General features: G+C 40.1%; 2 protein-coding genes across 9 annotated transcripts in view; one reads left to right on the top strand and one right to left on the bottom strand.

Moving 5' to 3' along the window:
- Window positions 1-7792, bottom strand: part of PROS1 (protein S) — a 42581-nt gene extending 34789 nt beyond the window's left edge. For 3 of the 4 annotated variants that reach the window (XM_067300446.1, XM_067300443.1, XM_067300437.1), the window contains exons 1-4: window positions 7652-7792; window positions 2865-3022; window positions 1753-1777; window positions 1358-1444 (exon numbers count right to left, since the gene is read on the bottom strand). In XM_067300446.1, coding sequence (XP_067156547.1) covers window positions 1358-1444; window positions 1753-1777; window positions 2865-3022; window positions 7652-7730 — 349 coding nt within the window. In that variant the 5' untranslated portion in view covers window positions 7731-7792. Of the gene's footprint in view, window positions 1-1357; window positions 1445-1752; window positions 1778-2864; window positions 3023-4449; window positions 4591-7651 lie in introns of those variants that run through there. The other variant, XM_013950162.2, reaches the window with a different exon arrangement.
- Window positions 7793-8802: 1010 nt separating this feature from the next.
- Window positions 8803-25197, top strand: part of ARL13B (ADP ribosylation factor like GTPase 13B) — a 53196-nt gene continuing 36801 nt past the window's right edge. For 3 of the 5 annotated variants that reach the window (XM_067300421.1, XM_013950153.2, XM_067300416.1), the window contains exons 1-4: window positions 9055-9092; window positions 12375-12550; window positions 14373-14443; window positions 19428-19677. In XM_067300421.1, the coding sequence (XP_067156522.1) occupies window positions 12492-12550; window positions 14373-14443; window positions 19428-19677 (380 nt within the window). In that variant the 5' untranslated portion in view covers window positions 9055-9092; window positions 12375-12491. Of the gene's footprint in view, window positions 9093-11092; window positions 12551-14372; window positions 14444-19427; window positions 19678-25197 lie in introns of those variants that run through there. The other 2 variants (XM_013950154.2, XM_067300408.1) reach the window with 2 other exon arrangements.

The raw sequence follows: 25197 nt of genomic DNA, 5'->3' as shown, positions 1-25197 counted from the left end.
CCAAAAAGAAAGTCAAAACTTTCAAAATTAAAAAGTCTGTTGGTATCAATATCACAAAAAGTTTGTCTCAGTGAAAACAAGATTTAAAAAAGATTGTTATATATTATTAATGGGAATTTTAAATCCCACTTATTTGCTCAGCAGTAACTCTCTTCCTGAAATGCTCTGCCTAAATTTCTTTGAATACTCAAGCCCTAGAGGCCTTTGAAATTTCTACGCATAATCTTCTTTCTTCTCCTTTTTCCTGGTGACTGACCAATAGTAACAGTTTTTTTTAATTTGATTTTATAATGTGAACCCAAAGAGAGAAATAAAATGAGTATCAAGTAAGCTAGTTGTTCTCACTGGGAAATGGTTAGTAATACAGAAACACTGCACATCCACAGAACTCTGCTAACTCCTTTGCTCCCAGGACCTCTAATGAGAGTGAGAAAGACAGAGAAGATGAATGGGAGCACATTTTAGTTTGTGACAGCAGGCACGTTGGCCAAGTGATCTGGAAAATATGTTCACCCATGACCGTATGCAGTGTAATTATTAAGGATTTCTTTTTTGTTCTCAGTTGCTTTCAATGACAAAAACAGGGTCAGATGCTTAAGGATAAGTATGTACACTCAAACTAACTGAAAACTCTTTTGATATAACCAAGCTGTTAAGGTTTAAGAACTGCAGAGAGATTTTTCTCTTGGGACAAGTAGGGAATATGGTACTGCTTCCTGTCAATTTATTAGAAAAGATACTATTCACACTGGATTTATGAATGTTTTGGTTTAAAAACTACATGCTTGAGCAACACCACAGATTTCATGTTTTGTGACCTTATGTCTCTAGTCAATGACTATGTCTTCTAGCTAATGTTTGAATTCTTCAGTTGGCAATGTTATCTACTTCATGAAGTGCTATAATTTAACTATGGGCCAAAGAGTGGTACAGAGGGGAATTAAGCAGAAGGTCTGTTCCCTTAACTAACAGAACAGTATCAGCTAAATGTGAAGAGTCATACACAATTATTAAAGACTCTGGTAGAGTGCAGAGGACATAGTAAGGGATGTCAGTGGCCTGAGGCAGCAAATTCTCCTGTGCTTCTAGAAGAGCTTTTACAAATGGAAGCATTTTGCAATTAATTATGTTTCTTCTCCAGAGCACAGTTAAAAATACTTACTTACACCTTTTATTCTGAAAATGCTCTGTCTCATCTAGTTGTTTTTATGCGAATTTCTGTTCCAGGTAATTGTGTTTGCCTGAGTTAAACAGAGATTTGTTTCTTTTTCTGCTTGTGTGAACTGCTTTCTAGCCATGCAAGTGTGTATACTTAGATCTGAGTGCAGCAGGTGAAGTATACAACAGCAGTGCTTACCATTGACACAAGCCCTCAGGTCAGCAGGAGAATCTGGAGTACTTGCAATAACCCTGAAAACCCCTGCTCGATGGGAGGCAAGGCAGCCTGCAAATGCAAACCCACACAATGATACAAACACTCATTTAGACTGAAATTACAACAGCTTATGCACAGCATCTTCAAAGAGTCTGTTCTCACAGCTTGAATTAGAAAAACTGTCTGGGCATATTAAGGACAGCTGATCACAAACCCACCTTCTGAATGTCTCAGCTGGGATCTAAGCACACAGAACTACATAGGAGCTACTATGCATTACAATCAGCAAGGAAATCAGACAGAACAACAAAACTAGTATTTTAAATAAGAAGAGTAGTGAGTGATATACCAGGATTAGTCAGGCCTTTTGTACTTACTTAAATATTTGGGATAAAAATACTCCTGCAGAAAGAAAAGAAAAGAAAAATAAACAATAAGAGAAATCTGATTTGGTTTAAGGTAGAATTATAGCAAAATATATCACTGAATACATTCTAAAATGTATTTGTATTATAACTATAACAGAACCAAAAAGGAAAATCACTTTGATTCATAAATTATAGATCAAGTTGTTTATATCAGTACTGTTTAAGTTAGGACAGCAGATATTTATTAAACACTGGCCTCTGAGTTACTAGTGGAGGGAAGATTAAGGTCCTCATTGAATTTCATTTCTCTCTCAGTGAAACATTCAAACTGAAGGCAATGAAAATGAACTGGGTGTCAAAATGACTTTGAAAACCATCTTTTTCGATGGTTGGATCTTGTCCAATGTCAATCTTATTACAGAACAGACTCCTTTATTGCGCTACTGCTCCCTGCCACCCGAAGTAATATGTTGAACATCCCACATGCAATTCATTTCAAATAAAATGAAAAGTGTTACTAAAATGGAAATTGTTAAAAAATGATGGTTGATTATGATGTAAGATGTAATCCTAACAATCAGTATATCCATATAGATGCAATGTTATCAAAGACAGAAAACTGAATTGATACATAGTTTGCAAAACAAAATTTCATTTTAAACACATATTTTTAAGTAATATCCATTTTATAATACAAAGCTGAATAAAATATGCCTAATATTAAATAATGTGCAGTGGGAATGAACTGAGGAGCACTGTTCTCAGCACTAGAAAAAAAGCTTACAGTAAAATGTCCAATCCCTTCATTAAAAGGGCTGCATTGTCATGCATCCTCTGTGTAAAATTTTAATTGAAGCCAACAGGCTTTCCACACATGGAATGCTTGCAGACAACTGTGATCTAAAATTGGCGATCCATATTTTAAAATAATATCTACTCAGCTATCCTCTGTTTGTATATGGTCTTCATTATTAATTGTGCAGGTTGTGTACACAAGAGAATATCACACTAGTTTTTGCTCTGCATTTTTTTTAAGTTTTGCAGTGTGAATTCTATGTACTTCTAGCCTTTTCCTCTGCAAAAACTACTATCTACCTCACAGACATTCATCAGACACTTACAGTTTCAGGATTATTTTCGAAGATTTCCCTGGCTTCTTCCTTATTGCATAATTCTTCAATGCATTCTCTTTCTAAATTTCCCTTCTTGCTTTCTTCCATAAAAGAATTTGCTCGACGTTTCCTCACCAGGAACTCTGAGGCATACTGCTGTGATAAAACTTTGTAGAAACAAAGGAGTTCAGTTGTCTGTTTATTTTTAACAGCTGAAAAATGCTATAAACACTGACCAAATGTGAACACATAACACAAAACCTGAATTAAATGCATATTCATGAAGTGGCTGTTTGTTTGCTATAATTTTAGAAAAATGTGCACAAGAAGGAGAACATTCCAGGATTCTGTTTTCTGTATGTTTACTAGCTGTTCTTGACCAAAAAGATCTGAAGTGACAAAAAAGTTTGTGCAGTGCTATGTCTGAAGCATATAGTTTAAATGTCATATTCAGGAAAAGGCCTTTTTTTAGCCATGGATATTATAAAGCGAGGTATGTGACTGATAGGTGGCGAAATGTTGTGAAACCTCTTTTGAATTACCTGTTTCAGTGACCTAGAAGTAAATACTCTGATCTCTATTATTATTTGAGTCCAAAAATGTCTTATAAAATCAAGCTATCTGACATTTGTAATTATCATAAATGTCATTTTATTCTTCAGAACCGTGAAGTATAAGACAAAACAAAAGGCAAGAATTTTTTCTGAGAAACATCAAGTTATATAACATACAAATACATTTACATTTTATGAAGATAAAATGGAATCCTAGCTTTTTTTTTAAATTTTATGACCAATGTGTTCTGTGTCATTATTTCATTTTCACGTATCTTGTTACTGCTATTTTATTGGTTTTTATGCAAATGATGTGCAAATAATTGAGTTGGGGAAATGATATAAAAATGAAAGGTTTCCATTTACCTCAACATTCTTTGTCTCTGGCCCTAAGTTTGTACAGCGCACACAATACTACAGGAACAGCAACTAAATCAGACTGAGGAGCCCTTGCGTCATTGGTTTTATATTTGGACATTCCTTGTGATCAAGAGAAGAATGGATGAGCACAGTTGGCAAAAGTCCAGCTCATAGGGTTAAGGAGCATGGCTGACATATGTTAACAAAAGAGCACCACACTTCTACACCTGGCTTTCCTTTATCAGCATTCATACAGTTTTAACTCTCAGACAAGCATAACTGTGTGAGGGTCATGACAGCTGCAGTGCAAACCAGATATGGTGTACATAAATATTCACCACTAGTCTATGAAGATGATGATCAATTCAAGCAGACAGTCAATTCCGTCTTGTTTGTGAATACATAATACCTCAAAACTGGAACACCGTTGTGAGATATGCTAGCAGTTAAGTATAGCCTCCCACTGTCTGTGCACTATTAAATAGTTTAACAGGAAAGAAAAACTTATAAAGCTTATCAGAAAGAGCAGCTAAAGAGGCCCAAAACTTCAAGCCTGGATAGGTCTCAGGTGACAGATATAACTAAAACCATACTGCCCTAAACACAACGTTAAAACACTCTATTAAATGACATAGAACACAACTGAAGCACTCAGAAGTGTTGCAATGTTGGATACTGACCTGAAGAAACCTTTCTGTGACAGCCTCTTGAATTTATTTGATGTGAAATAAGTTTGTATCTTCAAATTGGTTTACTCACTTTCATTTTGGTAAAACTGATCTTTCTGATATGACAATAGGCCAGACTTTCTGAACGCCAGGTGGCCCTACTAAAGTCCTGAAGCACTCCTTGGTCTCAGAGAGCAATCAGCAAGTTGCTTGGAAATGCAAGAAGAGAAAGGTCAGCTGGTGCGCTTCCCACTAAGCATTTCCACTACTAGGCATTTGAGCAGAAACAGTCTAGTCTTCTAGTGTTCATTTCTTCTAATATATATAGATCTACCTGGTGATCTTACTGAAGACTGAAGTGGGAATAAGATAAGTGGTATGTATTTGTCATTACATAAAAGCAGACTAATAAGAATGATGCTGAAGGTCCATCTGTTCTGAAATAACAGGAATGGTAAAAAAATAATAAAATTGTGTAAAGCAAGAGTAAACCCAGGAGTGCAGTACAAAGCCCTGCTAGAATGGCTCAAGATTTGTAAAATTCAAATGGATCTGATTATGCTGACAGGAAAGTGCTTTCATCGCTGTATGCCACTGTGAAAGGGAGAATATGTATACAAGCAGAAAAACTCTTCTGCTGGTTTTGTTTACATTGCTGTACTATCTGTGCAGCCATGCTGATAAAGCTTTGAGGCAGAAGCTCTGTGGTGTAGATGAGGCCTAATTCACAGCTGACTTTAAGCAATCCTATGTTTTGATGTTTAGCTACGTCATTCTAATTTTCATTTTTTTTTTCTGTAAATAAGTTGTAAGAAAATCCCAGGTAAGTGTAATATTCTTGGGAATGTCAGTTCACTGCCTACCTCATGTTTTGAACAGTGGGGTAATGGTAACAGGTCAATTCACCTACCTCACAGCAGCCTGCTCTTAAACTGATTTCCTGTGACTGTGACTTTTGGGTTTAAATAAGATCTCTTATGTAACTCAGCACAACTTCCATATTTTTATTGCAAATACTTCAGTACTCATGCACAGAAAATATTAGTTTATTTACTCAACTGGTCTTTGCTTACAAGGATTCTGATAGCACTTTTATTAAAAAAAAAAAATCCTTACTGCTACTGCTGCCAGTTTGATCCCTGCCAAAGCAATAGTTAACCCTCAATGAACATGGTGTGTTTCATTTAATTATCACTGAAGCCTCAAAGAAATTCTCTTTATGATTTCAATAGATATTGTATAAACACCGTGTAATGACTATTTATCAAGCACCTGTTTAGAAGTAATGCTATGCAAAAAGAAGAAAAAAGGGGGTTGAGATTCAGTGGTACCTTATAGCTGTTTCATGGTGCAGATACAATTTGTGCCTCACAGGATACTGACCCAAATACAGCTGCACTACCTTGCATACTTGGTATCTGAACCCAGTGTAGTAACAAGTTTTTCCCATCTTCAGACAAACACAAAGTAAATCCTCCCTTTTTTCCCCCCCATACTTAGTTCTCCCTGAAAGGTGAGCAAAAAGATGCCTGTTTATACATGCATGCATGTGTGTTTACGCCGTGCACTTATTTTGGTCCTTTCTTTGAAGCATTACCCAAAATGTCAGGAAAAGCAGCAAATAGTATGGTTTTGGAACAATTTAACTGTTTACCCTGTTCTCTAATCATGAATAACAATTAACAAAGATAGCTCTTGCTCTCAGAAGCTTACAGACTAATAGTCTGATGCTGCAATAGGATCTGTAATGGACAGAGATTTCACACTGAGGCCTAAACATTGGTTAGTCTGTCCATAGGGATCAAGTATCATTCACATGGATACGACTGCAGGTTAGAGGGCTATAATGTGGCCTGCAGGTTAGAGGGCTATAATGTGGCCGTGCAGATTCCAAAAACTTCATTATAATGCATATGCTTAAGAGAACTTGTTGAAGTTTTGAACATTTACATCTGAGTGCTTGCTACTGCAAACAATTTAAAAAGACTTTTTAAGGTAAAAGAAAACTAATATGTAGTTTCTGCAGGGTTACAAAGAATCTCTTTCTTACTTTTACCTAACATATTAGAAGACTTTTCATGAACTTAAAATACAACAACAGATCTAAACTGGCAACAGGAACATTTATGAAGCTTGTAACTAATCCTGTGTTGCTCACTGCTGCAGGTTATTACTGAGAAAAAAACAGTTTAGTTTAAAAATGATTAGCCATTTATATGAAAAGGAACAGCATGAATAGGTCTTTTAGATGCAATAAAACCTAAAGTATTTGCCCATCTTTGTGATTCAGGGCATAAATTGAAAGTCGACCACAGAGAAGGAAATTCCCTTTATGATTATGGCACAAGCTGCATTGTTAAGACCTGTTTTCTGATTTTTTCCCCTTCCATAAATCCCTGGCATTGTTCGGAGCCAGAGATATGAAACTGGATTAGAGATAGGAAACTGGACCACAGAAATTTCGCAGTTTCTTATTTTCCACTGTTTATAAAAAACTGATAATGTGTGCAGTGGGGAAGACAAAACAGAAAATGTGATGAAAACAGAAGAAAAGGACATGAGGAAAAAGATTTATTTTTAGGGCCTGTTCAGAAAGAAGTTATGAGATGAACTTTCATCTTTCCATGCTGTTGCCTTCATAGTCAGAATCCCTATCATTCAAACAAAAGCCTGAATGGTAAACATTAGTGTTTTCCTGTGCCTGTTTAATCATTAGTAAAACAGGTCAGAAACAGGCTTACTTTCTTCGCGCTCTCATTCTGCTAGTTCCAGCTACACATTGGCTTCTTTTAGTACTCAGCTCAAAGAATTTAGTCTTGAAATGAAAGTTAAACTTTGATTTGTTTATATTTGTATGTGATAAGAAGCAGTTCTTAACAGACTGCGTTCATATGTCTGAAACTAGCAAGAGAGACGGGGCTGGACTGGACTACAAAATAACGGCACTCTCCTGAGACCACGATCCTCTGACTATTTTTCCGCCGGTAGCCACGGCGGGTGAGAAAACAAACGAGCAAGGCAGGCAAACCCGAAGAGGCACCGAGGCGCTGCACGGAGGCGGGAGCCCCCTCCCCATCCCGCCGGGGCCGCAGCGGCCGCCCCCGGCCCCCCCCCCCCCCCCCCAAGGACCGGCCGTTGGGCGCGCGAGGGGCGCTAACGGCTGCCGCCCGCCCGCGCGCCGCGGCCTTGCTCGCGCCCCCCGCCCCCCACTCACAGGTCGCGGCCTCTGCGAGGGCGACGGCCACCGCCAGGCCGGCGAGCAGCGGCAGGCACCACCTGCCCCGCGGCCTCATCGCTAGCGGGGGCGGCCGGGCCAGGAGCGGGCACGGCGCCGTGGCTGCGCTGCGGCTCCTTTGCGGGGCGGCTGGGCCGGGCGGGCCACTGGGGGCGGGAGGGAGGGGCGGCGGGGCGAGGACGGGGGCGGGGGAGGCCGGGCCGCCTTCCAGCGCCGGGCCCCGCCCGAGCGGCGCTGCCCTGCACGAGGGTCAGCAGCGTCCCAGGTCGCGCCTGCCCCTCCGCCGAGCTGCTCCAAGTGGCGGCCCCGGGGACCGCCCCGGCGCTCTAGGCACGCCAGGCATCGCGAGGCGGCGGGCGTAAACCAGGGAGGCCCCCGCGACAGCGGGAGAGCGACAAGGCGAGCCGAGCTGAACCGAGCCGCACCGCCGGCGCGAACGTTAGTGCAGGGTGGCCGCGTCCCCCGGCGCTTGCGCTTTTGCTTACTTCGGGCGGGGGAAGGGGGCGGGCGTTCCGTGGGTGCCCCGTTACAGCTGATTGGTTGTTCCTCCGCGGCCGTCAGGGAAGCCGCCCGTTTCTATTGGCTAACCGCGGGCCTGCCTCCTTTCGCCTGGCCTCCCGGGTGTTCGCATTCCTTGCCTTCGCGCGCCGCTGATGTTAACAAGTTTGTCCTTGCCAACTTCCCGTTAGCGGTAACCAGGGGTTACCGGCCTGGTTACGCGTCCCTACTGCCTCGGAGATCTCGGCTTCGGCCAATGGGCGGCTTCGCATGACCTGGGCGCCGGCCACGTGACTTCGGCGCGATTGCGTGGGGCCCGGCGCGGCGGAGCCGAGCGCTGCGGAGCGCTGCGACTGCTGCCTGCCCCCCCCCCCGCCGGTCCCCGGTCTTCGGCTGCGGCCGCCCGTCGCTCGGGGCAACTCAGGTCCTGCCCGCCGCCGTGGCCGGGGCCCGGGCGGGCTGCGCGGCCTTGTCGCCTCGGCCCTGCGCTGGGGGAGCGGTAAAGGTCGCTGCGCGCGCTGTGGGGAGGGGGCGCGCGCCGGGGCCGAGAGCCGCCGCTCGGGGAGCCCTGCTGTGCTCGGGACTCTTGGTCAGGTACCAGCGTCTCCCGGAGCGCAGCCCGCGGCAGGGGGTGGCCGCGGGGGCGGGGGGCGCCCCGCTGGGCGAGGGCCGAGCGCCTTGCTTCGCTCCCGGCCGGAGCGGCCGGCAGCTCCGCTTCAGCCTGTGTCCGCAATGGTGGCCTCGGGCTGCGGGTGTTTGGCAGCCTGTTTGTAAGTCTTTAAGCGGCACAGAGTAGGTGTTCTTTCATATCTTTATTTAAAAACAGAAAACCTACTGCCACAGTGGGAGCGAGGAGTAGAGGAAGCACGCCTGAAGCAAAGTCACTGGACATCAGCACTGCTCCTTTCTGGACACGAGAAAGGTAGGAATATGGCTGGAAAGCACAGGAACTGACTTGGACCTGTGATAGCTTTTTTTCTTTACAGAAGAAGAACTTTTACAATCCTAGAGCTATTTTTCACAATTACTTGTACACTTCAATCTTGCAAGACTTGGAAGACTCTTCATACTCTTCAAGTTTGTACTTCATGCACCTGTTAACTTACTCTGCGGCTTTGGCTGAGACAGTAGTGTTTAGTTTTTATTGAACGTGCTTCCTTCACTGTTGAATCACTTGCTTTGCTATTCAAAATATAATGCAATACAACTAAAATACTGTGTTCTTACAGTTAAAACTTAAGCAAGCCAGGCAAGGAATATCAGAATAGGAAGTCAAATAGTTAAACTTTTTGAGGCAGTTTTGCTTTAAGTGCTTTGATTTTTTTTGGGGGGGGGAAGATGAGAGCTTGATATCATATTGAAAAATACTGTAAAAGTCTATAGCAAAGGTAGAACACAATACAAATTGTGATAGTGAAGTAGTTAAGAGGCAATTATTTCGTACTTTGCTATGGAAGCAGATAAACTTACTCATCAGGTGACTTTGGATGTTGAACGTGTTGGTTGGTAGACAGTAGTTTCGATAACATACCGACTGCTAAGTGGAACTTAATCTCATCTGTGATGCTAAGAATTAACACAGTTATCTGTCATGTTTTTCTTGGTCTCTATAGTACACTTTTTCAGTTCTCTTTCCCAAAAATAGGATCTTAGACCTGTTCTTACTCCCTAACACTAGTGCTGACTTGCTACATTTTTGGCATACTAGCTTAAGTACACAGTTCTACAGATTTGAGCTTGTGGACATGCTGGTTTCACTTCACCTGTACAAACATATGTAAGAGTTCAAGTTGAGAGGTTTAATGTCTGGAGCAGCACCTGTACGTAATGCAGCATATAAAATTTATATAGTGTAGATATGCTCTGTACACGTTTCAGAGATCAATGGATATTTTTATAACTAGCTCAAGAAATATGCAGCCTCTACACAATAGAGTGTAACAATAGAGAATAACAAAGTGTAACTCACTTCCTTACCATTACTTACTCAGCAGTTAGAAGGCATTATCTATATGTGGCATGTTTTGGAGGAATTCTTTCTTCTTTTGTCAATTTTTCTCCACCCCCCCCCCCTTTTGGTTTTTTTTTTTACTTGAGCAAGATTCCTTTGCTATTACATAGTCCGCCTCTGATCTTCTCTCTTTAACAAGTTTTTCTTATTTCTTGGGTCCCATTTGAATGCTATGGGCCATATCTATGATTTAGAGCAATTTTCTGAGAACTTTCAAAGCTGGGAAGTATGTATAACAGGGCATGGGACTTGTTCTGTGATAAAACTGTGCTATTGAAATTGTTAAATTTGTGTCAGTATATTGTTTATTGAGCTGTTATGTTTTGCTTTTCAGCAGAACTAGCTGAGAATTGGTGCAGCCATGCCTTCAAAGTTAGCTTTATTGGCACTTGCTTGTGGGTCTAGGCGTACTCCACTGCATGAGGGGGTTTTGGAGAGTTTTTGGGGGTTTGGGATTCTTAAGAGGCTGATTTTAATACTTACAGTACTTGTAATCGTCTCATCCTTCTTTGTAGGAACCTTTCTGTTCTCCGCATGCTAGTCTTGTGGAGAAGCTGTTCTCAGGTGCTCATGTGTAAAGGGATGTAAATATTTAAAGAGTATTTATTGTCTCTGCTCTAGAAGAAATCTGACCTGTTTCTGACATTGAATAGGGGCAATTTCATGCATGGCATCCGTGGATACAGCAACTTAATAAGATCAGGAGGAGTTTTCAGATCCTACCTAGTCAATTATATAGACCATCATAGTTTGTTAAGAACAAGTGTTTTTGTTAGGGACAGTCCTTCCCCTCCCTGCCCCCCCCCCCCCCCCCCCAATTCTAGACAAATGAAAGTGGAAAAATGATGACTTCGGAAAAAGTTATCATCTTTAATTATTTAATTTTCTGATTAATTAGAAGTTAGTTTGGTTTTAAGCTAGATGTAGTTTAAAATGTGAAAGGACTACTTTTGTAAAAACACACTTGAAAATTTGAGTAACAAGCTCTAGCAAATTTGTTGTGGCAATTCAAAGTGTTACTACTCTCAGTTAATCTGCTCATGGAGCCAAGTTAGCAGTAGGAAATGTGTCTACATCTCGGCTACTCTGATGAGAAACCAGTTGTTTTGAGCCTAAGCTGCTGATAAAAATTTGAGTTAAGATGACTGGAGCCTATGAGATGAAGGCACTGAGGTGATGGTGCACATTTGTTCTGCAAGGGCTGTGATAACCTTTGGAAGAGATTAGCATCCTAACAGGGAGGTAATGACTTTGAAATAGCACAGCAGAATTGACTGAAAGTTGCCTGTGAAAGGCCTTTATCTGAACATTTTTATTCTGCTGTTCTTTGCAGTAGGATTTCTGTAGCTGAAATAACTAAGGGAGTCTTAAAGTCTGTTTCTTTATGCATTTGACTGTGTGATTTGTTTAAGCTTTCCTGTTTTATATGTATATGCGTGTACAAAGCCATAAACATGCACACAGTCATTTCCTGCTGTTTGTTCTGTGGAGCAACATCAGAACAGAGAATATTCTCTGTTTTCTTCTTTCTCTTGCTAGAAGAGCAGAAAATGGGGTTGTAAAATGACTGAAGTACTGCTGATACTGCCTTTTAATTTAGTGACAAGTACTAGATTTTAAGTTGCCTGTTCCTCAAAGCACTCACTAGAGAGCTCAGGTTGCTTGTTGTGGCATCCTTTTTTGTAAAAGAAACTGGCAGTAAATGGATATGCTTAGCAGGTAGGACGTTCTTTATTCCCTTTCAATGTCCTGTCCAGATCCTTACCTAAATTGAAAGATTCCTTAAAAATGTCCCCTCCATCATCCTTTGCCTCCTGCTGTATTCTTAGGCCTTATCTGTACTTGAAATTAGTCCTTATAGACTGAAAACTGCAGAGTTGTAGGATGTTTTAGTTAGGCAAGCACTAGAATTTCACAGCTTGATATGGCTTACTGCTCTAACTTGCAGGTTTCCTTATGTGCACTGGCCTTGCATTATTATTTTGTGTGAATACTATGGTGTTGCTGCCCAGAATTGTAAAATGGGGACAAGGTTCTACTGCAAGTGAAGTGTGAGAGGATGGAAAAGTGAAAAGCACAGTGAGACTGTCATGAAGCCAAGTGCATAGACAGTCACTGAATAGATAGGCTGTTGCTAAGGAAGTGATTTGTCTTGGGGGCTAACTATGTGTTTCTTCATTTTCTTCTTGCTAGCAGTGACAGAACGATATCTGAGCTTCTGCAGTCTCTCCCACCGTCTTCCTGGGTCATCCTGGCCTGTCCACACTTGTTTCTGTGGCTTTCGTGGCTCTGGATGGCTAGTGTAGAGGGATGTTCAGTCTAATGGCCAATTGCTGCAACTGGTTAAAACGGTGGCAGGAACCTGTCAGGTAAGCGCAAGGAAGTATCTTACACTTCTGTGCTGACCTTCTTCCCAAACTGTATTTCATGTCCTCTCACCCATATTTAACTTTATTTGGTATATTTCATTCATTAATACTTTCAAAGCAAACCCAAAATTTGTCGCGTTCTCTCCCAGAGAAAATCAGTGTATGTAACTTAAAAACAAAATGTTATTCACCACTAGATCAGGTATTTTGTTTCTGACTGAAGGAAAGTATGAAGTTCAAAACACCGTCCTTCCCGTTTTGCTTCCTCAATTTGGGAATTGTCAGGAATATGAGGTGACACTAAAATGGCTATGTAAAACTCCATCAGTTTTGTCTTTTTGATTTAGTTTCTGTATTTTGAGGTTCTGAAGTGTAATGTGTTAAAACACTGTGTTGTCAAGAGTAGACACTAGCACCAATGTAATATTAGTTTTCTTACTATTATTTAAGTATTTTAATATTGCATTTTGTGGGCAACCTAGTGGTCCATTCTCCCTTAAAGCGTTCTAGTGTTTTTATTCGTTTTTGTTATTTTTACTTCGACATCCTGCATCTTTTTCCCTCCAGTTAGCATCAATGCACAGATTTTATTTCAAACCATTTACAAACTAGGAGGAGGGGAAATAAGGGGTACACATCTATTTACATTTCATGGTCATGTAGGAGGAAGAGTTCTTCTCTTGGATGCTAGAAAAGGTTACGTTTTGCAGAATGTGCTGTTGTACAAATGAGTATATTTAGATTAAATAGCTTTTTGACACCACTAATATATTATAGGCCATTATGAGTTCATAAATGTTCATGGCTGTTCTGGCTGTAGCTTACTGTTAAAGTGTAATTTACTATGATCCTGCTGTTCATTCTCAGGTTCTTTTTTCTGAGCTTTTTGGCTCTTCTGAAAGACCTTGCATAAATTGTACTTCATGTATGATGCTATTATAGTTTTAGGACTGGAGATAACCATGTTTTTAGTATTCCTTCACTTAAAGGAGCTTGAGTGAACATAAAGTTGAGCAAATTCCTTTGGCTCCTTGTGAACTGGAGGAATGATTGAGATATACATATAGATATCTTTCCTATTGCTTTGCTCAAAATTCTATCCTGATACAAATTCTAGCCTGTACACAATTTGAGGACCTATCTGCCATATATTGCAATGGTGGTGCCATATATTACTGGTGGTGCAATACCACCAGTTGCACATTCACAGCCTGGATTGCTCCTGTTTGAAACAAAGGCATGATGAGATTTTGTGCCACTTAGCTTACAGTGGCTTATGTTGTCTACACAGGTATTGTATACTGTACAGTGTTGTTCAGCTGCACTGGTTGAAACAGGGATAAGTTCCTTGTATAGGCAACACCACAGCTCTGTTTGTTTGATTCAGAGAGGGGAAAGAACACAGGATAATGGAAATTAAATTAAAAAAAATATTAAAGAGCCCATGACCATACCAAAAAAAAAAGATAAAATTTACAATACCCTAAAATTAAATTCCAGCAGGCAAATACAAGTTAAAAGCAAAATCATTAAGTCACATGTGAATCTTATAGCACAGTGTGAGACATCTAATTTCATTCATTGTTCTGTTCTGTTTAATAAGATGGTTTGACATGCTGAATACCACATACATAAACATAACAGTGCATGCTACTTGGTATGTTGAAACCTATTCATTCTGCTACTTTGTGGTAAATTTACTATGCATGTATTCAAAAACTTAATAAAAGACGTGATGTTTGCATGTATTCAAAAACTTAATATAATAAGTGATACTTAGCTAGAGGAAAAAAATTGAAAAATTTTTTTTTTCCTTTTGGAGGAAGGTGACGCTAATCATGGTGGGTCTTGATAATGCTGGCAAAACTGCTACAGTTCGAGGAATTCAAGGAGGTAAAGCAATAAATTTTTATCATCTAAAGTGACCATTTAAGGAGAGAGTAAAATTTTTCAGTTTCCATCATTTTCATCTAATCTCTTAATTTATCTCTTGCTCCCATATTGTTGCAAGAAAACTTTTGAGATGGTATTCTTTACTGTTAAGGCCAGCCCTCAGGATTTCCAGACCCTGGAGGCAAGAGAGAAAGTCTGGAGAAAGGAAGACTTTCCCTTAGTTGAGGAGGATCGGATTAGAGATCATTTAGGCAAACTTGACACCCACAAATCCATGGGCCCCGATGGGTTGCACCCACGAGTGCTGAGGGAGCTGGCGGATGTTATTGCTAGGCCACTCTCCATCATCTTTGAAAGGTCATGGAGAACAGGAGAGGTGCCTGAGGTCTGGAAGAAAGCCAATGTCACCCCAGTCTTCAAAAAGGGCAAGAAGGAGGCCCCAGGGAACTACAGGCCAGTCAATCTCACCTCCATCCCTGGAAAGGTGATGGAGCAGCTCGTCCTGGAGGCCATCTCCAAGCATGTGGAGGACAAGAAAGCGATCAGGAGTAGTCAGCATGGCTTCACCAAGGGGAAATCATGCCTAACCAATCTGATAGCCTTCTGTGATGGAATGACTGGCTGGGTAGATGAGAGGAGAGCAGTGGATGTTGTCTCCCTTGACTTCAGCAAGGCTTTTGAGACTGTCTCCCATGACATCCTCATAGGCAAGCTCACGAAGTGTGGGTTAGATGAGTGGACAGTGAGGTGGATTGAGAACTGGCTGAATGGCAGAGCTCAGAGGGTTGTGATCAGCGGCACAGAGTCTAGTTGGAGGCCTGTAGCTAGCGGTGTCCCCTAGGAGTCAGTACTGGCTCCAGTCTTGTTCAACTTCTTCATCAATGACCTGGATGAAGGGACAGAGCGCACCCTCAGCAAGTTTGCAGACGATACAAAACTGGGAGAAGTGGCTGATACGCCAGAGGGCTGTGCTGCCATTCAGAGAGACCTGGACAGGTTGGAGAGGTGGGCAGAGAGGAACCTCCTGAAGTTCAACAAAGGCAAGTGCAGGGTCCTGCACCTGGGGAGGAATAACCCCATGCACCAGGACAGGTTGGGGGTTGACCTGCTGGAAAGCAGCTCTGTGGAGAAAGACCTGGGAGTGCTGGTGGACACCAAGTTGACCATGAGGCAGCAATGTGCCCTTGTGGCCAAGAAGGCCAATGGTATCCTGGGCTGCATCAGGAAGAGTGTTGCCAGCAGGTGGAGGGAGGTGATTCTCCCCCTCTACTCAGCCCTGGTGAGGCCACATCTGGAGTAGTGTGTCCAGTTCTGGGCTCCCCAGTACAAGAGGGATGTGGCACTACTGGAGCAAGTCCAGCGAAGGGCTACAAAGATGATTAGGGGACTGGAGCATCTCTCTTATGAGGAAAGGCTGAGAGAGCTGGGCCTGTTTAGCCTGGAGAAGAGAAGGCTGAGAGGAGATCTTATCAATGTGTACAAGTATCTGAAGGGAGGGTGTCGAGAGGATGGGGCCAGACTCTTTTCAGTGGTGCCCAGCGACAGGACGTGAGGCAACGGGCTCAAACTGAAACACAGACAATTCCATCTGAACATGAGGAAAAACTTCTCGTTTTTCCTCCAGTGATGGAGCACTGGACCAGGTTGCCCGGAGAGGTTGTAGAGTCTCCTTCTCTGGAGATATTCAAAACCCGCCTGGATGCAATCCTGTGCAATGTGCTGTAGGTGACCCTGCTTGAGCAGGGGGGTTGGACTTAGACTATCTCCAGAGGTCCCTTCCAACCTCAGCCATTCTGTGATTCTGTGGTGTTCTGCTTTAAAAGTCTAGAGTCTAAGAGTAGCAAAAGTGAACATATCACAGGCCCCATTGTGTGAAGACCTACAGATGAGTTAAAAACTAAGGGGTCTCACTGTGGAAACATAAAGATCCTAGTGTTGGGATTCTAATTCTTGATATCTGGCAGGTTATGCTAGGGTGGTTTAAAAAACAGGTGCCCCCAGTAGTGCACTTTATGTACAGGAAAAGCAACAGAGTAAGCTCTGTGTTTGCTCATTGGCCACTGCAGTTAACATCATGTTGAACTAATGTGGTCTGAAATCAGAGGTAGTTTCACCCGCCGGCAGCAGTTGAGGAGCAAAGTTGTTACCACTCTTTTGCACGTTTTTCAAGAGTAATAGCCAATGCACACAGGCCAGGTGGATAGTGTGGAGGGAACTGCCTCTTAAGTCATTCTAGCAAGCACCATTAGAGCCCTTAGTCCACTGAGACAGAAAAAGTTAGGAGGCGGAGGTGTCTAATTATCTTGCAAACTTGAAGAGAAAGTGTTCAGAGTGTCTTGGTCCTTGTGTGCCTTGAATTGACCACTGTATCGTTGAGTGTGCAGGACACTCATTTGTAGCAAATGTGCTCCTGGTAAGGGTTCATTTTTGGATTTCATTGGCATCATAGCATGTTTTTAGGCTGGAGAAAATTTTTTTCAATAGTTCAATAAATAGCTGAAGGAACATTCTAACACTTTAACTACAAAGCAACTGATGGAGAAGGAGGGCTTGTAAGTGACAGAAGATATAGGAAAAAACTCTATAAGCTGTAGACGACATTCTAATTCATAATTAGTTTGAAGTAATGCAGTGATACAAAATCTCTCTTCTGGTCAATGAGGTATTTCACTTCCTAGCATTAGAAGAAATCAATGGACCTGATTTTTGTGCAGAAATTGCTTTTGGATGACCATCCAGTAATGTGCATACATTGGGAAACTGTATATAAGATCGATGTTGTAAGTATATATAATTAGGAAAAGATCCCAGAGAAGGAAATGCATATGGGTGCACATAACATAAAGGACAGTTCTAATGAATTATATTTTATATCATTGCTTATAATCAGAAAAGCGTGAGCAGTTTTCTATATACTTTCTCCAGCAAGGGATCACTTGACCTTGGAGGGTACTTTGCCTTGTCCCTCTCCAATGACACATGCAAGCAGGACATAATTTGATTGACATGAATCTGGTACTTATAAAAACAAATAATTCACCATGATTTTTTTTTTCTCTGTGAAATTGCAGGAAGTCTTGTGAGATTGCAGGATGTCTTGTGTAACAACAAGAGAGTACTAGGCAGTGTTTTGACAGGTTTAAAAATTGGCACTCCACCTTGACTTATTTATGCTTGTATAAGTTCACTGCCTTGCAAAAGTATGAATAAAGTTATGAATATTCTCCCATTTATATTCCAGAATATTTACCCTGAAAACATGAGTACTTCATTTAGTTTTCCATGGTGTTTCAGGAGCATTTTACTGATTTTTATCAGCTGAAAGTGACAGTTTTTTCTAAAGTTTGCTAGAAGGATGTTCTTTTGGAAAAGTAGGACAAATATCAATATGATATTTCTAATGGGAAATTCCAGGAAAAATTGGTTCTGACTTCTGTGACTGTTTCCCGTGGCTCTGTACCATAGCTTGAGTAGTGTTTGGTCTAGAAAGTAATTTTTTTCTTCTTTTCTTAACAAGGCTTGCAGACCTTCAGTTAGTCTTCAGGGTTGAAAAAAGCTATATATTTAGCTGTGCAACAGCCATACAGCCTATAGGAGGAGACTGCAGTTATGATTAGTGGATTCTAGCAGAAATCTGTTCCAGATGTATTTAGATTCTTAGGACTCCTGAAACCTGGGCAGATCAGCATAGTCACCAAAGTCATACTTGCCAAAATAAATCTGCAGTTACTACAGCAGACTGTTTTTACAATGAAGGCTGTTCATTATTTTTGGAAACCTTACAGTACAATAGGAACAAATGTTTCAACAATATCACTGTAAATTCAGCATCTTCAGTAACTGTTCCTTCGGCCCTTAACAAACCCTCGTGTTCTCATTGTTCTCTCTTGCATAAGCACATATGTATGGCTCACAGTGCAAAACGTTTTTCAAAATAAAGTCTGCTTAGTTTTGAAGCTGGAATTTTTCACAAGCAGGTGTCCCCATTCCCTTGCTGGAGTCATGGCTTACATTGTTCTGGCCCAGTCGTCTGTTCTGAATCTCCGTCTCTGGTCGAACAAGGATTCCCACAAAAGCGTGATAGTGACTGGCTGATGGTGACTTAGCTTCCCCATTGCTTTTCAGGTTGCTCTGTGCTTTTAACCATGCCTTCAGTTCTCCCTCTCTACAAGCTACATTCTATGTCTGGTCCTCTGACCTTGTACTGCCAAGCTCCATGAAACAGTTGCAGAAATCCAATTAACTCACCCCTGTAGAGACAACTCAGTGGTGTGAGGCAGGTGCAGGGTTTTTTTGCCAGCTGGAAAGGGAGACAGCAAGCAAAAGTGTTAATATACAGCTGCAGCAAAAAGCATTTTGCATGGCAAACTCAAAAAAACAACAACAACAACAAAAAAACCCACAAACAAAAAAGCCCCCAGACATTGAATAAAGGGAATGAAGTAGTTTACACCTCAGAAGAACCTGGTCTCAGACTGTTGAAAAGCTGATCAGGCATTCACTTCATCTCAGCCCTTGGTTTGAACATTTAAAGCAGTTTTGTGTGTACTAAATGTAAGGATTTCTTTTTTGTGGGGGGACGGGGATGAAGAGTAATTTTGGCAGAACATGAGGTACCCCAGATCATAATACTTTAAATGTTTTGTTTGTATTGTTTCTCAAACTTAGATTAATACCACAACAATGTGTTTTTTGTTCAGACTGTTTTTAATCTTTAAAACCACAATTGATGTGAATTGCAGTTTTTTATTCTTTTTCTTTTCCTGGTGCTCCTATTTAAATGAATGTAAAATAACAAATATTACCTGAGGAGAGGGAAAATGTTAATGTAAAATATGTGGTTAGCAATATGTTGTCACTTAAGGGGGAGTTGCCCCTTGCCTTTGCAACAAAAATTCTGCTACACAAATCACAATGTAAAATCCTCTTTAAATCACTTAAGGAGACTTTTTACTGAAGGTTTTCTTGTTTGAACTCTTGACAGAATCTCCTGAAGATGTAGCTCCGACAGTTGGGTTTTCAAAGATTGACCTTAAACAGGGACGATTTGAAGTCACCATCTTTGATTTAGGAGGTGGAAAACGAATTCGAAACATCTGGAGGAATTACTATGCTGAGTCCTATGGTGTGATATTTGTTGTGGATTCCAGTGACATAGAGAGAATGGAAGAAACAAAGCAAGCCATGATAGAAGTTTTAAACAGCCCTAAGATATCGGGGAAACCCATGTTAGTGTAAGTAATATTAATAAATGTTCTAATAATCTGAAATTTAGTAAACTTTAAGTTTCAATAATCATACTGAAGAAGGATTTATGTATAGTATAAATAAGTATACAGTACTTTGAGAGCATTGTAGTTTTATCACTGAATAATATTACAGTTAGTGTTTTACCGTATTTATGAAATATTTATTTTCTTCCATCTTAATATGATATTAGCCAACAAAGTCTTTTCTTTCCTTCTTCCCTCCTCCTTTCCTTCTTTAGTTGCACATGGTGATATACTAATTAATTCTCTGTCAGACATTAGATCTTTTTATTTAGCCCTTTTCAAGGATGTTTATTTCTCTTATTTTTCAGTAGCAGTGGAAAAATAATAGGGATTTTTTTTTTTTTAACTCTTAAGATTTTAGTGTTGCTTCAAATGGTATGATAGGTGAAAGGCTGTGCAAGTTTGGCGTGACAGCTTTGTGTAAAAAAAAAAAAAAAAAAAAGTTGTTACTATTTAGGCCTACATTAATTCTATAAATTGTAATAACTGTTATATTCTGCAATACTAGTAAACTCTTGGTAATAAATACATCTTGTTCACCTAACACATGGTGGTGCTGCTGATACACGATCAGCAAAATCTCATTAAAGAAAGCTTACTTCAATAGTATTTGGCATTTGCTTTTGCTTCAGTGCATGTGTTTTAATTAAAAAGTTTAAGGTTTCAGAAGATCTAAATTTTTTTTCACAGAACAGCTATAGATTCATAAATTTCTATACTTAAAACTTAGTTTTTGGAAAATATCATTAATTACAGCATATTTTATTAAATCCAGCTATGAAAAAATTGGTGAGAACAAATTTCCTTTTAAAGCTACAAAATAAAATCTGAAAGTAGCAAATGGTTTATCAGGACGATCTCTTTGTGTGGTGGGCATAAGATTTTCCTAATTCAGTAATTATACAATGTTTCTGTAGTGTCATTAAGAATCTCTGCTTATAGCTAAGAGGAAAGCCCTCTTACTTTTAAGGAGTAATGATGGTGCTCCTTTGAGGTTTGAGGTTGGAGAGTGAAATTGCCTAATCTGTTTTGATCAAATGGAGTGTAGTTCAGAAAGCTAATAGTATCTATGTTGAAAAATAGATTAGATTTTAACTTCCATTGCTGTCTGAATGGTAGTGACATAGGGGAGGCAATAAAATTATCTTACTGCAGGTAGTTTAACTCAGATCTGTTCTTCTGAAAATGAAACTGTGACGGTTGACAACTGTGCAGTGATTCTAAATAAATAGAATTTTTATTTTCATAAAAACCCTCTGTCTTAATGCTGTAATAGAGCTTATGTGGGTGGTTGGTTGTACCTGCGCAGAGGCCACTCACTTCCCTGGGGCTTAATCCTGCTTTTCAATCCATGTCAGTATCTAATCAGAAGGCAGAGTATATTAACTGAATCTAATAGTGACTAAATTAAGTTCATTGATGTTATTGCCTTCAAACTGATTGAGCCTCAAGCCCTCAAACAGAATTTGTTCTTCTAGTGTCCCACTTCTGCAAAGCAATCCTGTAGTTCATAGTCGCATGGTCCCTATATGAGCCTGCATCCTAAGTTATGTATTCTTCAGTGAGATTGTCTTTGTTTCCTGTTTGGTGTCTGTGTTCATCGTGTAGTCACTGCACTCCAGGCATCTACAGATTTCATAAACCCTAGAACTTGCTTCAGTATTTAAGGATATTTTATACTGTGAGGCCTGCAAGTTGTGAAACTAGAGGGCTTGGTCAATAAGTGTGCGATATGGAAATACTGTGCTTAGCAAATGAGATGAAACTGGTTCCATGCACCTTCCATTGCCTGAAGATGACTTTGGGGGGTGTAAATGCATGTCACTCTTACTCACCAAATAAGAGTCCCATTGCGTGTGTGTGTGTGTGTGTGTGTGTGTCTATGTATGTGAGGGGAAAAATTTTATTTACTTATTTATTTATATATATGTGTGTGTGTGTGTTTTTCCTTAATGAGTCTCTAAAAATGAAAATGTATTAAGAGCAGAATAAAGGAAACAGCAGATTTCCAAAATTGTTGTGAAAGTTCTCCTTTTTTCCCTTTTCTAAGGAGGTTCAGCCTTTTTTTTTTGTTTATTATTTGTGTGTACCTCAGAGAGAAAACATTAGTTTGTTTGGAAAATATCACTTAATGAGCAATAAATAGTAAGCATAAAAATAAAATAATGAAATAAATAATGATCATAAATAGTAATGTCAAAAACTTGGTGGCCATGTAGCAATAAATTACCTAAAATCTTGCTAAACTTCTAATTAGTGTATTTGGAGTTTGTGCATGCATGTAGGAAGGGCAGTATTTAATACAAACAATGCAGTCACCTCTGAATACTTTAAATTCAGAAAAGCTAGAGTATAATTTATGTAAGTCTCTTCTCTCCTGTGCTCTTACAATGAAAAGCACCATCTATCTCTCTTTTTGGAGAATAGTATTGTAATTTCATGCCAGTTTAGACCCGTGCTCTGTGATCTTCTCACTCCACAAGTGTGTCCCTGTTGTCTGGACTGTTGCTTTGTTCCTCCAGCACTTAAAGGGAACAAGGAGAAGCAGAAAAACAGTTTTAACTTTTACTCTTGTTGTCTATAGGTGCACAAATTTCTTTAGTACGTTATTTGTAGGCTTAAATACAAAACACTAATTTTTTATTAAATAATGTTTATTCAAACTAATAAATGTTTATTAAAAACTAATAAAGGAAAGTAAGTCATAGCTCACCCTCTTTCATTCCTTTGGAGAGTGTTTGCTGAAGAATGATGAAAGTGGTACTGAAATGAAACCAGAACTGAAATAGGTGTTTATACTGGATATTCATGTTTCTTTTTAAGCATAGATTGAGGTAATGTACCAAGATTTCAACAGTCAGCTCTAAATTTTAGTCTAATGTTATTTATCTTAACTTGTGCTATGTGCAGTATCTTGTACAATGAAATGTATGCAAGTTTACTCTAAAAATGCATGAAAGGCCTTTCTGGATTTCAAAGGCAACAGGAGAACTGCTGTATATGCAGTGTTAGATGTGCCTAAGCCTCCCTGTCCTTTAACCTGCTTTTTTCTTTCTTTCTTTGATACACAGCAAAAAGACAATTTCCTTTTTTCTATTTTCTTTTGTGTTTCTGGGCTTTCATCTATCTGGAAAAAATAATTTTGCCAGCTGGATCAAGAGAAATCAAATCTTTATGGCTGGTAGCTAAGATATAGCCTTGAAATATACCACTGTTCAGTACCTTAAGTCTGCCTTCTACTTCTTTTTTTTCTTGTTCTTTTCCCTGTTACATTTAACCCTTGTACTCATAGAAGAAAGATTCCAATTATCAGGTTATCAGTACCGTGTTTGTGGCTGTGCTCTGTAACATTTTACATTTTCTTTGTACTAGCTAATAAAGGCTGCACCAGGAAAGAATGATACTGGAGTGGTAGCAATGGTAAGGAGGCAGGAATTTGTCTCTGGACCAGAATTCTAATCTCTCGGAACGTTCCTCTGTGTTTTTAATATAGGTAGTTTTCTCCCTAATCTACCTTTATGTTCATGGACTATCTCATCAGATGTAAAAGCAAAACTTGAAATAGAAATTCCAGTCTATATCAGGTAAATAAAGGCCTACTAGAGCTTTTATCCTGTTTCACTTGCAGAGTTACTGGTGTTCTGAAAATTAGGATTAGAATTCAGGAGAATGCTGTTGAATGTTTTTAGAAAATTAATTATTAAATAATGATTCCGAGAAGGAATAAAACACAATTTGTGTGATTCTGTACTAATGACTAAACACATTTCCTGATATACTCATCTTTTCTTGCATGCTCTGAACTATCTCACTTGTTGGTGAAGTCTTATCCTCCTTCTCCTTTTTTCCTCCATTCAGCATGATTTCTCTGGCTGGGTAAGTGGTAGCACATGCTGCGAGTGGTTGCAGTGCAACACACAAGCTAATTACTCAGCTGTCTGTTGCCTTTCAGAATAGGTGAGGTGAATGAATTAAATCTAGTTTTGGTCTCTCACCTCTACCTGTGTGAAACTGATATCGCTCAGTAGTGCAATTATTGTCAGAGCTAACTGTCCTTGCAAAAATGGTCTAAAAAGATAGTTGAAAATCCCTTTTTCTACTCAGGTAAGCAAATTTTGATGTAATGCATCAGGTAAAATATATATTGAATCATAAAGTTCCTTTATCTACATATATCTCTCCTTTATTTTTCAAGATTAAAAGAAAATTACCCTAATTTAGATAATTGGATGAGGTTTTTCTCATGTAAAAAGATCATGCTGTCTGTAACTGTGGGGTATGCTTCACGAAAGTAAATTTCTGCTAGTAGCATTTAAATGAAACTGTTCTCCAGCTTTTTTTAAGCTGCTGCAATGTGTGACAGGTTTGTCCACTGCTCTCTATATATTCATTCACTTTCAATATGTTCTCATTTGCTGCTACAGAGATATAGAGTTATTTAAAACCTCAACAACAAAAAACCTCTAAGAACAGGAACAAACAGTAACTTCAACTGTGATGCACTTAATAGTCGCCAAGAAAGACTGGGAGTCTTTGACATGAAGTCCTTATCTAAAGGACATAAATTTAACATTTATTTTTTTTCCATTTGCAAAAGTCATCTCCAAAAATACAGCTGTGAAACAGCAGAGTAATCGTGGTAATTTGATTTAATCCTCCCTCCTTTATTTTAATGTTATTTTGGGACGGGGTGTGTTGTTGTTCTTTGGTTGCTGGCACCATGATGAGCCATATTACATGTGTGCTAGCTGACTTGCTTACTCCTTGGAGGGCAGCAGTTGGGTATCTCGCTCTTCCCAGCGTGTGTGTGTGTGTAACAGTGTAATTTGGTCAGGTAGTATGGATGCAGACCATACCAGCTTTGGCTCCTACTGATCAGGACTGGTCTCTAACACTGCATCAGCAGGTCTTGCGCACTATATGCTCTTGTGCTGTGTCTCAAAACTTTAAGTATGTGCCTTCCCCAAGAAAAAGGCTTTCATGAGATATATTGCATCTCTGATTATTTGGGGCACTTTGAATTAAAAAGTCATCTATATTTTATATATATGAAAGTCCCAAGGCCAGAGGGATATGTCATGTGGCCCACAGGAGACTGGGGTCAAGCGCTGTGTAGGGTGGATGTGACCAGTCCTCTCCAGAAGCTGTTAACCCTGAGCAGCATAGACAGGAGCCAGCCTGCCCCACTTGATTCAGGAGCCAGGGCTTGCCCTCTGGCATTGTCCACAAAGACACTGTGGTTATAATTTATCACCTAGGTGAGCAACTAAGTTAATATGCATATTTGGAAGAAGCAGGGTGGGGGAGAATTGGGAGAATAATTTTGGATATATTGTGTAGCTAGGATTGTGAGGTGTGCAGTGAAAGAGTTTTAATCATCATGTATGGAGAGCTGTGCAATTGGATCTGAAGTTCTTTCATGAAATATGTGGAAAATTATCTCCTTGGGAATACTTTAAAATCTTTGAGGTATAAGAGTAG

This window comes from Apteryx mantelli, chromosome 1 (assembly GCF_036417845.1).
Source record: "Apteryx mantelli isolate bAptMan1 chromosome 1, bAptMan1.hap1, whole genome shotgun sequence".
NCBI classification, from domain to species: Eukaryota; Metazoa; Chordata; class Aves; order Apterygiformes; family Apterygidae; genus Apteryx; species Apteryx mantelli.
Note: the sequence above shows the minus strand (reverse complement) of the source record. Positions and strands in the feature narration are given on the sequence as shown.